The 15,229-nt window shown below is 63.6% G+C and overlaps 3 protein-coding genes and 1 non-coding gene across 9 annotated transcripts; 2 read left to right on the top strand and 2 right to left on the bottom strand.

The window, feature by feature from the left end:
• Nucleotides 1–2,196: 2,196 nt before the first annotated feature.
• On the top strand, nt 2,197–4,466 carry Wfikkn1 (WAP, follistatin/kazal, immunoglobulin, kunitz and netrin domain containing 1). Its single transcript, XM_090324773.1, has 2 exons — nt 2,197–2,373; nt 2,982–4,466. Exons 1-2 carry the CDS (start codon nt 2,197–2,199, stop codon nt 4,464–4,466), a joined length of 1,662 nt encoding a protein of 553 aa, XP_090180899.1.
• Nucleotides 4,467–4,832: 366 nt separating this feature from the next.
• Mettl26 (methyltransferase like 26) lies at nt 4,833–6,343 on the bottom strand. Of its 2 annotated transcripts, XM_090324636.1 has the most exons (6): nt 6,150–6,343; nt 5,624–5,786; nt 5,473–5,532; nt 5,277–5,344; nt 5,090–5,168; nt 4,833–5,014 (listed from the first exon to the last, which is right to left on the bottom strand). In XM_090324636.1, the coding sequence occupies exons 1-6, from the start codon at nt 6,341–6,343 to the stop codon at nt 4,916–4,918; spliced, it is 663 nt and encodes a 220-aa protein (XP_090180762.1). In that variant the 3' UTR covers nt 4,833–4,915. The 2 variants fall into 2 exon arrangements, with proteins under 2 accessions (XP_090180762.1, XP_090180763.1); XM_090324637.1 differs by lacking the exon at nt 5,277–5,344.
• A 164-nt stretch (nt 6,344–6,507) lies between these two features.
• On the bottom strand, nt 6,508–6,578 carry Trnag-ccc (transfer RNA glycine (anticodon CCC)). Its single transcript has one exon. It is a non-coding gene; the product is annotated as a tRNA-Gly (tRNA).
• A 3,005-nt stretch (nt 6,579–9,583) lies between these two features.
• Nucleotides 9,584–15,208, top strand: Mcrip2 (MAPK regulated corepressor interacting protein 2). Of its 5 annotated transcripts, none has more exons than XR_016533640.1 (6): nt 9,603–9,736; nt 10,089–10,215; nt 13,252–13,386; nt 14,183–14,310; nt 14,529–14,630; nt 14,867–15,208. XR_016533640.1 is itself a non-coding variant. In XM_090324771.1 (6 exons), exons 2-6 carry the CDS (start codon nt 10,135–10,137, stop codon nt 14,935–14,937), a joined length of 516 nt encoding a protein of 171 aa, XP_090180897.1. In that variant the 5' UTR covers nt 9,615–9,736; nt 10,089–10,134; the 3' UTR covers nt 14,938–15,208. The 5 variants fall into 5 exon arrangements, 4 of the variants coding, with proteins under 4 accessions (XP_090180895.1, XP_090180896.1, XP_090180894.1 ...); XM_090324771.1 differs by having other exon boundaries at nt 9,615–9,736; nt 13,252–13,390; nt 14,188–14,310; XM_090324769.1 differs by lacking the exon at nt 14,529–14,630 and having other exon boundaries at nt 9,584–9,736; nt 13,252–13,390; nt 14,188–14,310.
• The last annotated feature ends 21 nt before the right edge of the window (nt 15,209–15,229 follow it).

The following is a 15,229-nucleotide window of genomic DNA, read 5'->3' as shown; positions in this document are numbered from 1 at the left end:
CTCAGGGACCACCAGCCCAGCCCTGTGCGGGGATCACCGTGCCCGTCCTGAAGCCATGTACCGGTCCTCCACACATCCCCACCTGCCCGGGCAGCCCCTCATGGGAATGTCACCGCCACCACTTCTTACCCTGCCTGGTCACGCAGCCCTCAGTCCCACTGGTGCTCAACTCTACCTCCTGCCCTTGGGCCCCCAGCCACAGCAGGAGCCACAGCCCCTTATGAGGGGCTTCTTCGTGCAGACTTCCAGAAACGTCCTGCCATGAGTGCTGGCACGGTGCCAGTCGACACGTTGCCCCTTGGCGTTGGTTCTGGGAGACGAGTCGTGCCACTGCAGGGGAGGCTGCGGGAACTGCCTGATGGACCGGGGGCCTCTGGCCTCCAGATGGCCTCGCTCGCTCCTGGCCCACCTGGCCTGTTGCTGCCGATGGAGTCCTCTTCTCTGGACTCGTGAACAGAGTCACTCAGACAGTTCCGGGAACCTGGACAGGCGTGCCTGCCCAGCAACACTACTCTCGCTTGCTGCTGTGGACTCTGTTTCTGGATCTTTGTACAGTAAATGTACTTCAGCTGTGACCTCTCTGGTTTGTATAAATCAGCCTCAGACTTCATCTGGCTGTGGTGTCCTGTGTGGCGGCGGTGGTGTGCTCTGCCACAGGGGCAGGCTCTGCTCTGTCCCTTCTAGACTGGTCTCGGGGGGTTGTTGGCCCTCAGTCCTGTGGGGACATGGCCAGCCCCCAGCCCTCAGCGGGATTTGCCTTCCCCACCGAGGACTGAAGGGGTCATGAGCAGCGCTGCCTGTTCTAGGGGCCTGGGCCTGGCTCTGGCTCGCAGCCCCACAGACCCCCGTGTGGGGCCTCAGAGGTGAGCGCTCCCACCTCAGGGAACATGATGCCTCCAAGTAGACTCTGCCCAGGCTCCTCCACCCTCACTGCTACTGCTTCCCTCACCCGCGGCCCCCTTAAAAGGTGCCTGGCGGCCATATCTTGGTTCCATTCTGGCCAGACCAGGCTCGTGTTACCTCAGGAGGTCAGTGGAAGGGTCATTCAGACATTTTCCATCCTGTTTGAGAGAAAAACACTCCCCTGGGACCCCTGAAGGCACAGAACAGTTTGGAAGGGCAGATTCCAGGCGGCCCTTTGTCCTGCCCCAAGCTTTGATCATTTGATCTCTGCTGAAAGCTGTTCTCCCTCCCTGCCCTCCCCCCCCCACAGGGGAGGGGCCTCTGGTCCAGCTGGAGATAGGTGCTGGGCTGAGGAAGGCAGGGAGAGACCTCAAGAGTTGGAAGGCACCTGCTCCTTTCAGAATGTACCCAGTCACTCAGCCTTGGCTACCTTCTGGGACCTTCATGCTTACCGCTTTGAAGTGTTGGGCAACATGGTAGATGAATGTGATGAGCTATCTTTTGTGTTATCTGTTTTTCTGGGCGTGGGGTGGCGTGGGGAAGGGTGGTTAATTGGAAATGAGAGTCTCACAGACTTGCCTGCCCTAGTTGGCTTTGAACCACAGTCCTCAGAGTTCAGCTTCCTGAGTGGGCCTCCAGGCGTAAACCACCGCAGCCTGACTTAACCATCTTCTACCCTAGGAGGCCCTATGTCTCTTAATTATGGGGGGAAATGCAGGCCCGTGGTCAGTCGGGACTGCTTTGGGTTCCTGTCCATACAGCATGGGAAGCCTAGGTTAGGGGACAAAAGCTGAGATCAGCCAGCCCCGCCCCCTCCCTTTGTGGAGACTTTGATCTGTGCTTGGCTCCAGCTTGTTGAGGGAGGGGCTCAAATTACAGCATTACCCCCCCCCCAATTCTGGCCAGAGCTGGCCCTTCTCCGCCCCTTGGTGACCCTTGTGGCCAGTAGCTCTGAGCTTCAGAGCCTCTGGCCCCTCCCCAACCCTCTTTTCTCGCCCACTGGTGCTGACCAGGGCCTGGAAGCCACCCCACCCCCAGTGATTGGGAGAGGGGCCAGGCTGAGGAGAGTGAGGCAGCCACATGGGTAGACTCTGAGAGAGCTCTGTAGCCCTACACCCTACCACTATTTGGGGTGCCAGGAGGAAGCATCTGCTGTAGACTCCAGACTAAAGCAGAAACTGAGCCATCAGAGGAGGGAGAGCCCTCCAAAGCTGGGGCCGTGGCCCAAGACCTGAGGGTGGGGTCTGAGGGGCTAGCAGCCATCTTCCCCCCGCCCCTTGCCCCAGGGTCCCCATGCCTTCCCTGCTGCTCCTGCCTCTGCTGCTCGTCTTGGGCATCACGGGGCCCACCTCCGGGGCTGGCCTGCTGCCAGAGCCTGGGGGCCACCCTGGTGTGTGCCCCAACCAGCTCAGCCCCCGCCTATGGGTGGATGCCCAGAGCACCTGTGAGCGTGAGTGCACCAGGGACCAGGTGAGCACTGGGATCCCAGGGGATCGTGAGCCCCGCTCCCGCCCTTCCTGTGGGGGGGGAGGGGACCCCACCCTCAGGGGCCCGTTTCCCTCTGGGTCTCCATACTTCTACCAGGGTTTTGGGCCATCCCCTGTATGAAGGGTGGAAGGGGAAGAACAAGAGCCCACTTGGCTCCCCTGGGGTGCCTCTCTCTGTCCGGGCCCTGTCCCGACCCGCCTTGTACATGATACCACCACCCCGACCTTCCCTGAGGTCTCTTCATGACCCCCCCCCCCTCCAGACCCGTAGGGGACAGCAAACTCTCCAGCGTCTACCAGGCAGTACAGTTGAGGCCTGCAGTTTGAGCCCTAGCCTTGGCACACTGCACCTGTGCCAGTGATCACAACACCTGCTCGGATATGAGACTTAGTGAGGGGACTCGGTGGCCTCGCAGCTTAGACCGAACAGAAAGCCATGTTTTCTGGGTGAGCTCTGCCACCCTGTACACCTGGTGAAGGAGCAGGCCCGGGGAGGGGAGCGCTGGGAGGGGAAGGCGCACGGCCAGGCCAGGGGAGGGGAGGCACGGCCAGGCCTCAGGGATGTCTGCTGAGCTGTCCCCGTCCCCCCAGGACTGTGTGGCCTCTGAGAAGTGTTGCACCAATGTGTGTGGGCTGCAGAGCTGTGTGGCGGCCCGCTTCCCTGATGGTGGCCTGGCTGCGTCTGCAGCATCCGCTGCCTCCTCCTGCGAGGGTTTCCAGTGCCCACAGCAGGGTGCCGACTGCGACATCTGGGGCGGGCAGCCTGTGTGCCGCTGCCGTGACCGCTGCGAGAAGGACCCCAGTTTCACCTGTGCCTCCGACGGCCTCACCTACTACAACCGCTGCTACATGGACGCAGAGGCCTGCCTCCACGGCCTCCACCTGCACGTCGTGCCCTGCAAGCATGTCCTCAGCTGGCCTCCCAGCAGCCCAGGGCCACCCGAGACCACTGCCCGCCCGACACCCGAGGCTGCCCCCATGCCACCCGCGCTGTACAGCAGCCCCTCGCCGCGCGTGGTCCACGTCGGGGGCACAGCCAGCCTCCTCTGCGACGTCAGCGGCCAGCCACCCCCCACCGTGACCTGGGAGAAGCAGAGCCACCAGCGCGAGAACCTCATCATGCGCCCGGACCAGATGTATGGAAACGTCGTGGTCACCAGCATCGGGCAGCTGGTGCTCTACAATGCCCGGCTGGAGGACGCCGGCCTGTACACCTGCACCGCACGCAATGCCGCCGGCCTGCTGCGCGCCGACTTTCCCCTCTCTGTGGTGCAGCGTGTGCTGGCCGAGGACAGAGCTCCCGGGGTCCCAGCTCTGGCCCAGTGCCTCCCTGACACGCAGGCCTGTGCCAGCCTCACCGTGCCCCACCGCATCCTCTGGCACTTCGACCCACAGAGGGGGGGCTGCATGACCTTCCCGGTCCTCGAATGTGAGGGGGCCACGCGGGGCTTTGAGACATACGAAGCCTGCCAACAAGCCTGCGCCCGTGGCCCCGGGGACACGTGCCTGTTGCCAGCAGTGCAGGGTCCCTGTCAGGGCTGGGAGCCACGCTGGGCCTACAGCCCGCTGCTGCAGCAATGTCACCCCTTCGTGTACAGTGGATGCGAGGGGAACGGCAATAACTTTGAGAGCCGGGAGAGCTGCGAGGACGCCTGCCCTGTGCCACGCACACCGCCTTGCCGGGCCTGTCGCCTGCGGAGCAAGCTGGCGCTGAGCCTGTGCCGCAGTGACTTTGCCATTGTGGGGCGGCTCACGGAGGTGCTGGAGGAGCCCGAGGCGGCAGGTGGCATCGCGCGTGTGGCCCTCGACGATGTGCTCAAGGACGACAAGATGGGTCTCAAGTTCCTGGGCACCAAGTACCTGGAGGTGACCCTGAATGGTATGGACTGGTCCTGCCCCTGTCCCAATGTGACGGCCGGCGATGGGCCACTGCTCATCATGGGTGAGGTGCGTGACGGCGTGGCCGTCCTGGATGCTGGCAGCTATGTCCGCGCTGCCAGCGAGAAGCGCGTCAAGAAGATCACAGAGCTGCTGGACAAGAGGGCCTGTGATCTGCTCAATCGCTTCCAAGACTAGCCTTGCCAGCCGGCACACTCTCTTCCTTCTGCCTCGTGAATAAAAACATGCCCCTCACCCCTACAGCTCATGGCCTGCAGGTGGTGGTGAGGGTGTCCTTTCACACCTGGCCAGCTGGGGTCTTGTTTCCTCTTGTTGGGGCTTTGGCTCCTGTCTGAGGTCACCAAGGAAGACCACCTGTGGACTCACAGCAGTCTCTCCAGGAACACAGACAGGGGCCAAATCCATTCTGTCTCAGCAACCAGGCCTGGGCTGTTCCTGCCCCAGTCACAGGCCAGGACACGTCTGAGCCCTGACTCTACAGGCTATGCCCCTTCTAGCCCTCCACTCCCATAGGGTGTGCCAGGAGACAGTGTGGTGGATGTCTACAGTGGGGTAGCAGGAAATGCTTTATTCAAAGCCAAGGACCTTGGCAGCAAGGCCTGACCCAGAGAAGCAAAGCCTGGGGTCTAGTTTACACCCAACAAAGCCTTAGCAGAGCTGCAGGATGAAGCAGAGGGTTCCTCTTTCCGGAAAATCAGGCACTTGTTGTTGGCTGGCATGTCCACCTGAAGGAATGTTTTGCTGGAGTGGTCCTTGATCCAGGGAGGTTGCACCCCCCACGCCCAGTCCACCCTGCCTACCAGCCTCTCCAGAAGCATGCCACTTGCCCGGCCCAGTTCCTCCAAGACAGCTGTGTCCCGCAGACCCCACTCGGGGTTCCTGCAGTGGGGAAGTCAGAAGGGAGGCTATGCTTAGAAGCAAGGGGGTGGGGTGTAGCACTCACCCCACTTTCCCTCTGATCCAGGCCCTCTTCCACCCAGCTCTGACCTGCATCGGAGAGCCTGGTCAAAGTCCACATTGCTCTGGGGAAAGATCTTGCCATTGACTGAGAAGGGCTGTGGGGAGAGTGAACGTGGGTGAGGGGGTTTCTGAGAAGGAAAAGGCTAAGGGAAGAACAGAGACCAGCTGGTGAGGGCACCTGCTTGAGGCTGTGGAGGGGGGGCCTGAAATGTGGGTAACTCACCCCATAGGTGATGAGCACAGCACTGGGCTTGAGCAGGTGTCCGGCCGCTCTGAAAAGCCCCTGAGGAGAGGGAGGAAGGGCCCAGGGTCACCATCTGCAGGCAACAAAAGCCCTAAGGTGGACACCGGCGGGGCCCTGCCCGGTCACCCACCTGGGTGCAGCGCAGGGCGCTGATGTGAATCATGTTGATGCAGAGCAGCAGGTCCAGCGACTGCGGCGGGATCCCACCCCAGTGCTCCCACTCCCAGGTCACGTCCAGGTACAGCGGCGCTTTCACGTTGGACAGGCCCTGGGCTTGGGTGGTGGCGGCAATGCTGTGGAGGGCAGCGCAGCGCGGGGGGTGGGGGGGGAAGGGGGGGGAGGGGGCGGCTGAGGCCGGGCCCGGGCCCGCCGCCCCCCCCCCCCCCCCGCCGTCCTCCCCCCCGCCCCCGCCCCCCCCGCCCGCCCCCCCCGCCCCCCGCCCCCCCCCCGCCCCCCCCCGCCCCCCCCCGCCGCCCGCCCCCCCCGCCCCCCGCCCCCCCCGCCCCCCGCCCCCCCCGCCCCCCCGCCCGCCTCCCCCCGCCCCCCCCGCCCGCCTCCCCCCGCCCCCCGCCGCCCGCCCCCCGCCCCCCCCCGCCCGCCTCCCCCCTCCCCCCGCCCGCCTCCCCCCTCCCCCCGCCCCCCGCCGCCCTGCCCACCTGTCCAGGCAGCGCCGGTCCACGTCGGACGGCTGCCACTCGCAGAGCGGGAAGGCTCGCGCGAAGTGCGCGGCGTGCTGGCCGGAGCCCGAGGCCACCTCGAGCGCGCGGGCGCGCCGGCGGGGGTCCACGTACTGCCGGAGCACGCCCAGGATGGGCTCCTTGTTGCGCTCGGCCGCCGCCGACACCTGCATCGCGGCGGGGCGCGGCGGGAAGCGGGGACGGAGCGGGGCGCGTCGGGAGCCCGGCCCGGGCGCCTCGGGAAGCGGGGGCCGACGCGCGGCGCGGGGCGCGTCGGGAGATGGAGGCCGATCCACGGAGCGCCCGGAGGCGGGGCCTGGAAAAGGAAAAGAAGCGCTGCGCCGCCCGGGAATCGAACCCGGGTCGCAAGAATGGGAATCTTGCATGATACCACTACACCAGCGGCGCTGTTGAGCGGCTCGGCCGTCCAGAAGCTTAGGAGGAGCGGCAGCGCGGTGACGCAAGCCCGCCGCAGCCGCTCCCGCGCATGCGCCGCCGCCGGCCCCGCCCGGCCCCGCCCGGCCTGGATCCCGGGCTCCGCCGTGGGGCGCGCGGACCGCAGGCCGGCCGTGGTAACGGCGGGGAGGGCGGGGAGGGCGCGCCCGGGACGCCAGCGGGGCGGGGCGGGGCCGGGCGAGTCTTCCGGAAGGCTCCACGCCGCCCGGGCCGCCCCGGTGGACGTGGCGCCGGGTCCTGCAGCGCGCTTCCCTAGGCCACCGGCCCGGCCGGTGCCCGGCCTCCCCCGGGGTCCTCAGCCCAGCATCTCCGCGAGACCTCACGGGGCCAGCCTGGGAGGGCCCGTGCCCGCCTCCACACCCGGACTTCTCGAGGCTCTGCACCCGAAGCCCAGCTCCCTGCATCCATTCCCCTTGCAGCGTGCAAGCATGCTCGAGGGAGCGCTCCACAGCGCCCAGCAAAGGACATGGCATCAGCGGTCCTTGACCTCTGGGGGATGCCAGCCTCCAGTGCTCACCACTCTCTCCTGACACTAAGTGGGCCACCTGCTCGGCTCGCCAGAGCGCACCTGTGCGTCACGGGCCTGAGCCACTGCGGTTGGCCGGGCGCTCAGGAGGCTGAGATCTGAGGGTCAAGGTTCAGAGCCAGCCTGGGCACAGAAGGACCCGAGAGGCTTATCTCCAGTTAAACTCTAGATGGGACGTGGGGCCTGGCTCAAAGGTAGGGGGTAGCTGAAGAGCTCAGGGACAGCGCCCAGGCTGAGTTCAAGCCCCATGACCCACAAGAAGGAGGAGGAGGAAGAGGGGGAGGGGGCGGGGGGGTTGGTGGAGTATTGTTAGGGCCTGAAGTGCCAACTCCTGGAGCTGAATCTGGCTCCCGGCCACCTTTCCCATTTTTCTTTTGTTTTTTTTGTTTGTTTGTTTCATGTTTTCAAAGACAGGGTATCTATGTAGCCCATACAAGCTCACAGTCCTGCCTTTGCTTCAAGTGCCGGGATCTTTACAGATGTGTGCCCAGCCTCTGTGTGTGCGTGATGCTGATTAAACTCAGAGCCCCTTCTGTGCTAGGCAATCACTCTACCATTTGGTCACACTCAGTTCAGACTTAGGAATACATGGTAGAAGGTGGGTAACGGGCAGAGGGCCCCTTTCCAAATGAATGTATCTATGGGACCAAATCACCAGGGCTCAGCACACCACTCCTCCCCACCAGCTCCTTCTCCACCAGGCCCTCAGAAGGTGTCCTCTTCCACTTCCCACCACCCCAGCACGTGGGGATGACTGAGCAGCCTGCTCAAGGCCATCCGGAAAGGCCAGGACAGGCCACACGTGGCACAGCTGACTCAGGACCATACTGGGCGTGGAGGACCTGCTGCTTCCTCTGGTGCTGGTGGGAGAGGGCCAAGCACTGGGTCAGACAGACCCCGGGGAATAGCTCTTCCCAAGGGACACGCTGAGGCCTTGACTCCCTGGGTGCAGAATTGACTAGGGACTGGGCAGGCCCTTTCCACATCGCTCACCAGCCCTGCCTAGGGCAGTACAGAACCAAGGGGCAAACAGCTTCTGTCCCCAAGGGCAGATGCTTCCCTGGGGTCTCTAAGTAGCCACACAGTAGGTCGGTAACCTGGGAGAGAGAAAGGGCAGGTGGGTGAGGAGAGTCCCCCGCCTGCCCCTCCTTCCCTTGCTGAACATGTGTCTTCTTTTTCTTTAAGATCTGGCAGGAAGTTGTAGCTCCCCCAGCCCAGCGGGCTGCTCCTGATTGCCTGAGGATTGCCTGAGGATTGTCTGCAGGGAGGTAGGAACCAGCTGTGGTTGAGGTGGGTTTCCAGGCTGGAAGCCACTAACTCTGAGCTCTGCATCTGTTTCTTGCTGGGTGGGGATTGGAGTGCCCTGGAGGATGGAGAATGGAGACCAGCAGGAGACCCTCTGGCCATGCCCACTAGTGCTGTGGATTGCCTCGGGCCCAGGATGGGGTGGAAGACTGGCTGCCCCTGGAAGACTGGGGCCAGAAAAGCACTCCAGGAGCCCTCAGGAAGGAGCCCTGACGCAGAGGCAGTGGCTCACACCTGTCATCCTACCTACTCAGGAGGCTGAGACCTGAAGATCAAGGTTCAAAGCCAGCCTGAGACTCTTATCTCCAATTAACTTTTAGAAAAAGGGGAGTGGGGCTTGGGTCAAGGGTAGGGTGGTGGCCTTGAGCTGAAGTGCTCAGGGACAGCGTCCAGGCCCAGAGTTCAAGCCCCATGACACACACGCACACATGCACACACATATGCACACACCACACACATGCACACACACCACACACACATGCACACACATGCACACACCACACACATGCACACACACATGCACACACACCACACACACATGCACACACATATGCACACACCACACACACATGCACACACATGCACACACACCACACACACAGGCACACATGCACATACACCGCACACATACACACACATGCACACACACCACACACATATGCACCCACACATGCACACACACACACTCATGCACGCACCCACGCAAGGAGCCCTGAGGCAGTCAGTGGTGGTGGTTTCTCCCAGAGCATCCGCTCCCCTCTTCTGCTTCTTGCGGGGGTTCCCTTCAGGAAAGCTCTGGGGCGCCCTCTCGTCCTCCCCCAGGGCCGCGCCACAGCCCCGAGCCCCCAGCTCTCTCCTTGGACCCCACGTAAGGACCATGGCGAGCTCTGGACATGCACACACCTGTCCAGGCCTGGACTGGGAGACACCCGAGCCTCCCTCGACGCCCAGACCCCCCACCCTCCACCCCGCCCCGCGCCAGGGCCCCAGCACGGGCCAAGGGCGCGGGAGGGACCCGGCTATGCCTGGCGAGAAGCGGCCCAACCTGGGGCGGCCGGGAGCCCCGGGCCGGGCCCCTTTAAGGCCCGGGGGCGTGTGCGCGCAGCCCCGCCCTCCGCCCTCCGCCCCTGCGCCGCGCTTAAAGCGGCCGCGCCCGCCGCGACTCGGAGCTGGGCCGGCGGCGGGCGCCGGTTCTGGCGGGGCCGGCGGCGCGTGCGACGCCGCACCATGTACACCATCACCAAGGGGCCCAGCAAGCTGGTGGCGCAGCGGCGCACAGGTGCGCGGGGCGGGCGCGGGGGGCGCGGGGACCCGGGGAGGACGCGGGGAGGGCGCGGGGACCCGGGGAGGACGCGGGGAGGGCGCGGGGACCCGGGGAGGACGCCGGGAGGGCGCGGGGACCCGGGGAGGACGAGGGGAGGGCGCGGGGACCCGGGGAGGACGCGGGGGGCGCGGGGACCCGGGGAGGTCGCGGGGAGGGCGCGGGGACCCGGGGAGGACGCGGGGGGCGCGGGGACCCGGGGAGGACGCGGGGAGGGCGCGGGGACCTGGGGAGGACGCGGGGACCAAGGGAGGGCGCGGGGACCCGGGGGGCCCCGCCGGCCCGGCCCTCACCCCCGGCCCGCCCGCAGGTCCCCCGCAGCAGCAGGTGGACAGCAGGCTCGGCGAGCTCCTGAAATGCCGGCCGCCCGCGCCGCAGCCCGCGCCTCCGCGCGCTCCGCCCCCGACGCCGCAGCCCGGGCCCTGGCCGCTGGCGAGGTGAGCGCGGCCGCGCGCGGTGACCTTGGGAAGGGTGGTGGGGACGGGCGGCGCTCCGTGGCCCGCGGGCCTCCCCGGGGTCCCCCGCCGGGGAGGCCGACGGAGCTCAAGGTCCCCGGCTCTGCCCTTGCCGGCCGGGCGCACGTGTTTCCCTCCGGCCTTGCCAAGCCCCTGTCCTCCCCTGCCCTTCAGCCCGCTGCGCCCCAGGCCTGCGGAGTGCCCAGGGGCGCAGGCCGCGGGGATCACGACTCCCCCCCAGGGCTAAAACGTGCGTTTCAGCCCCCCACCACCACTGGGCTAAAACTTCCCTGCCTTGGGCTCCCTTTGCTGCGTTTCCTGGGCCTGTGGACTTTGGTCCTGTCTCCCGCAGGCCCTCGGGCTCCTGCAGGACCCAGGCTCTGGCTGGCCGGGGAGTGGAGTCCTGCCTCCCTGGGAGTGTGGGTGTCCCCCCCTCCCCAGGGAGCCCGGTGGGGAGGGCGTTCCAAGCGGAGGACTGGTGGCTTCCAGGGTGGCCAGGAGTTGGAGAAGCTGCAGGAAGGGGGAGTGCTGGAGGAGGCCTGGTTTTCTGGCAGGGTAGGGTCTTCCCCCCTCCCCCCCGCAGAGGGCCATACTGATGCGTTGGGGCCCTGATGCTCCAGAAACCTGTGTATCCTGGCTGCAGGGGTGCCTTGGGGAGGGAATCAATGGGGAACCTTCTGCTAGCTTCAGCCCCTGCTCTCTGTGGATGCTGAGAACCAGCGAGAGGAGGCGTGTCCCTGAGGTGGCAGGGAGCACGGGGCTATAGCATCCGGCATCCCTCACCCACATCTTACCTGGCAAAACCAGATTCTTCTCATAGGCCCCTTGATGGGGACAGCCAGGCTAGCATTGTGACAAACTTGGGAGTGGTGTGTAGGAGACACAGATATGCTCCCTGAGTCTGAGCCGGGCGAGGGTCTCAGGCCCAGCCCAGGCCCGGTGCCCAGCGTCTGCAGGAAGCTGCCGTGCATTCTGGTGTCTGAAGTCTCCATCAGACAGCCAAGTGGGGCCGCAGGGAAGGTCTCCACTGAGGTCTGTCTGGATTGGGAGCTTCTGGCGGCGTGGGGCCTGTGTGGACCCCCTAAAACCACCCACCTGGTGCTTCTACCTCCTTTCTTGCCTTTTCTCTGTAACACTTCCCACCACTCTCCCCTGACCAGCCTCGGGAGGAGATCCCTGCTGGTCTTCCTGCTGGAACATGGCTCCAGACCCCTAAATGAACAAGCTTTTCTTCTGGCCACTTTGGTCTGGGTGCTGCCAGGATGGTGAACAGACCACTGGGCCTCTGACACATTTCCCCCTTCAGTGGAAGAGAGACAAGACCAGTACAAAAAGCGGGGCTGTGTGATCTGTCTCCAGGGGTAGACAGGGAGTAGCCCTGGGGCCACCAGAGCAGGGTGCCAGGTGGCAAGGCCTGTGACCTGGGCCAGGTCAGGGAAGCTGATACTTGAGATGTGGGCTTTGGTATCAAAACTACTGCTAAAATCTGCCCACAGGCCAGGTTCTAGGCTGAAAATGGGTGGCCAGTCACTTTTTTTTTAAAGGGGGGATTAGGGTTGCCTGAGAGCTGGAGCTGGCTTGCAGGTGTTGTTCTGGGAGTCCAGGGTACAGTGTGTACAGGGAACAGGTATACACTGGGACCGGTGCCCTTTCTCCCACAGAGCTTTGCCTTACATAACTGCAGTCTTTCAGCAGGAGTGAGTGGGGCTGGGGCTGGGGCTGGGGCTGGGCGCGGGCAGGGCCGGGCCATGCCTGCTGGGGCCCCATTTCAGCTCCAGGGCCACTTCTTGAACCCTAGCAACTCACAGCTCCTGGCTGTGATTTCTTCCTTTTATAAAAGTTGACATCCAGGGGCCGGGAGTTTGGCCTAGTGGTAGAGTGCTTGCCTACCATGCACAAAGACCCGGGTTCAATTCCTCGGTACCCCACATACATAGCAAAAAGCTGGAAGTGGTGCTGAGGCTCAAGTGGTAGAGCTCTAGCCTTGAGAAAGTCCAAGGACAGTGCTCAGGCCCTGAGCTCAAGCCCAGGACTGGCAAAAAAAAAAGTTGACATCCAGGACCACGACTCTGGCCTAGTAGCAGAGTGCTTGCTTGTCAGACAAGAATTCCTTGGTGCCACACATGCATAGAAAAAGCCAGCGAGGGCCAGGAGTTTGGCCTACTGGTTAAAGTGTTTGCCCAGCATGCACAAAGACCCGGGTTCGATTCCTTGGTACCACATACATACAAAAAAGCCGGAAGTGGTACGGAGGCTCAAGTGGTAGAGCTCTAGCCTTGAGAAAGTCCAAGGACAGTGCTCAGGCCCTGAGCTCAAGCCCAGGACTGGCAAAAAAAAAAAAAAAAAAGAAAAAAAAAAGCCAGCGAGCATGGTAGCTCATGCCTATATAATCCTAGCTACTCAGGAGGCTGAGATCTGAGGATCTGTTCAAAGCCAGCCTGGGCACTAAAGATGAGACTCTTATCTCCAGTTAGACACTAAACAGGAAGTGGCCTTGTGGCGTCAGGGGAAGTGGCCTTGTGGCTTCAAGGGTAGGGCGATAACCTTGAGCTGAAGAGCTCAGGGACAACACCCAGGCCTAGGGGTAGGGTAGTAGCCTTGAGCTGTAGAGCTCAGAGACAGCACCCAGGCCCAGAAAAGTCCCATGATCCCCCCCCAAAAAAGCCAGATGTGGCGCTGCTGTGACTTAGTGGTAGAGTGCTAGCCTTGAGAAAGCCCAAGGACTGTGCCCAGGCCCTGCATACAAGCCCCAGGACTGGCCAAAAAAAAAAAAAATCTACTATCTGCCTTAGGGCTTTCCTGGAGCTGAAGCGTTTTGTGGGCGAGGGAGATTGAAAGCCTGAGTGGGGCGGGACTGGCTTTCAGTCCTCTGGTTTACAGAGACAGAGCAGGTCTGGGAGGGGCTCCTGGCTTCTGTGGTCCTTCCATTGTAGGTCTAGTTCTCTGCAGCCACCAGACCCTGCCGGCCGCAGGGCTGGCAAGACCCTGTGCCCCTCAAGACCCTCCTCTTTATTTTAGTGCCCTTCTCACCTGAGGAGGAACCCAGAGCGTCGAGGGGCACCTGAGCCCGGGAAGGCGAGCAGGCCGGCCGGGACCGCGAGTGCCTGGCGGAGTGGCCGGTGCAGCCCAGGACTCCGGCTCCCTCCTCCTGCTGTAGGTGCGGCCCCATTCCCTCCACGGCTCGTCCCAGGCCTAATGAGTTCAGGGTCCGTTACCACCAGCCAGGGCGGCCTGGCCTTGCCCTGGTTGCCCTGGGTCTGCCTGGCCGGGGGGTGGCATAGTCACCCCTCTGGACATAAGGGCAGAATAGCACCACCGGGGGGTCCCCTCACTTGCCTTGTGCTGTCTGTGGCTGTGGGGCCTGAGTGGGCCAGGGCTGTGGTTGTGTTCTCCCTGCTCTGGGTCTGCCCTTCCCAGCATTTGGTGCCCCTTCTGGTAGGACCTGGGTGTTGCTGGGGGAGAGGGAAGCGTCAAGGCCTCTTGGCCTTGTTTGGTCAGTTTTTCCTGTACTGGGGTGTCGTCAAGGTGGCAGTGCATCTGAGGAGAGCTGGGAGCTTAGAGGTGGGGTTGGAGCAGAGGATTGGTGGTGGCGAGATCAGAGCCTGGGCACTGGAGGCCTGACTAGTGGGAAGCAGGCCCGCGTGGAGAGTACTGGACGTGGGCCTGCCAGGAGGTGGGAATGCAGATCTGGAAGTCCCTCCCTGGACTGGAGTCACTTGCCTGCCTTGAGCTGGGTACAGTGCGGTGTGAGAGCCGAGTCTCTGAGCTCAGAGCTGTGGCAGATTGACCTTGGCCAGCGGCTTCTGGGGGCAGCTGCTGGGGTGGCCTGAGGGTGCCCAGACTTGGCTTGGTCTAGGGCAGCAGGTATGGCCCAAGGTTTCTCTTGAGCTGTGCCATGCAGCTCTGAATTTGGCAGACTCCATGGTGTCTGTCTCCTCCCCCTCCCCAGTCCAGGGCCAAGGCTAGTGTTCAACCGTGTGAATGGCCGCCGGCCCCTGGCCACTTCCCCATCCTTGGAGGCGCCCCAAGAGACCTACACGTTAGCCCACGAGGAGAATGTCCGCTTTGTGTCGGAAGGTAAGGAGGGGCTGGGGGTGTGGCTCGGACTGCGGGGAGGGCCCCCCATTCTCTCTTATCACCCCAGGCTGACTCTCAGCCACCCTAGGGCTGGGCCTTCCCAATTTCTCTGCCCGTTTATGTCTCCTCCCTGTGCTGGGCTGGATTCCAGGGTGGCCGCCAGGTCCTGGGGTGGGACAAGGTGCCCGGGGCCTGGCTTAGCTGCCCATCCCCCACAGCATGGCAGCAGGTGGAACAACAGCTGGATGGTGGCCCGGCCGGTGAGAGTGGGCCAAGGCCTGTGCAGTATGTGGAAAGGACCCCTGACCCCCGGCTACAGAGTGAGCCCCCCCATGCCCCACATCCCCCTGGGAGCCTCAGTCCCTCTCACCCTGTCCTGACCTGGGCCCTCCCAGGTTCCACCCCCAGGGGTTTGGGGAGGGGACTCTTAATGCTGACCCTCTTCCTGCACTTGCTGAGCTTGGAGTATAGCTCAAGGGCACGTGGTCAGCTTGAGGGCAGACACAGACCAGCTCAGAAGGTGGCATCACTACCCAGTCTTCTGCTCTACCTGCAGACTTTGTGCCCATTGACCTGGATGAATGGTGGGCACAGCAGTTCCTGGCTAGAATCACCAACTGTTCGTAGCAGTTGCCCTGGACGGAATGCTGTGGGCCTGACCCTTTGCCAGAAGAGGACCATGGCGTCCATCGACAGTGTGGCCTGGCTGGATGCCAGCCACACCTGCAGTGCCAGCACCGGAACTTTGTGCAGCTGCTGCTCCTTTGGCTCCGCTCTCGCGAGTTGCCAACGTCAAGATCTGAACCTGTTTGACCTCAATCCTGCGTCCTGTGCCCAGGGACCAGCCCCGAGGCTGGCAGGGAGGAGGATGCGGGGCTAATAAAGTTGAGAAACTGTCTCTGGAGTGTGTCCAGTCACC

Source organism: Megascapheus bottae, chromosome 36, assembly GCF_031878675.1.
Source record: "Megascapheus bottae isolate mThoBot1 chromosome 36, mThoBot2.hap1, whole genome shotgun sequence".
In the NCBI taxonomy this organism is placed as follows: domain Eukaryota; kingdom Metazoa; phylum Chordata; class Mammalia; order Rodentia; family Geomyidae; genus Megascapheus; species Megascapheus bottae.
Note: the sequence above shows the minus strand (reverse complement) of the source record. Positions and strands in the feature narration are given on the sequence as shown.

Coding starts and splice junctions, on each gene's coding strand:
- Wfikkn1 (XM_090324773.1), top strand. CDS start 2,197: ATGCCTTCCCTGCTGCTCCTGCCTCTGCTGCTCGTCTTGGGCATCACG. Junction 2,374..2,981: donor GTGAGTGCACCAGGGACCAG/GTGAGCACTGGG, acceptor CCGTCCCCCCAG/GACTGTGTGGCCTCTGAGAA.
- Mettl26 (XM_090324636.1), bottom strand. CDS start 6,343: ATGCAGGTGTCGGCGGCGGCCGAGCGCAACAAGGAGCCCATCCTGGGC. Junction 5,787..6,149: donor GACCGGCGCTGCCTGGACAG/GTGGGCAGGGCG, acceptor TGCCCTCCACAG/CATTGCCGCCACCACCCAAG. Junction 5,345..5,472: donor CTGTGCTCATCACCTATGGG/GTGAGTTACCCA, acceptor CTCTCCCCACAG/CCCTTCTCAGTCAATGGCAA.
- Mcrip2 (XM_090324771.1), top strand. CDS start 10,135: ATGCCGGCCGCCCGCGCCGCAGCCCGCGCCTCCGCGCGCTCCGCCCCC. Junction 13,391..14,187: donor GCTCCCTCCTCCTGCTGTAG/GTGCGGCCCCAT, acceptor TCCCCAGTCCAG/GGCCAAGGCTAGTGTTCAAC. Junction 14,311..14,528: donor TGTCCGCTTTGTGTCGGAAG/GTAAGGAGGGGC, acceptor CATCCCCCACAG/CATGGCAGCAGGTGGAACAA.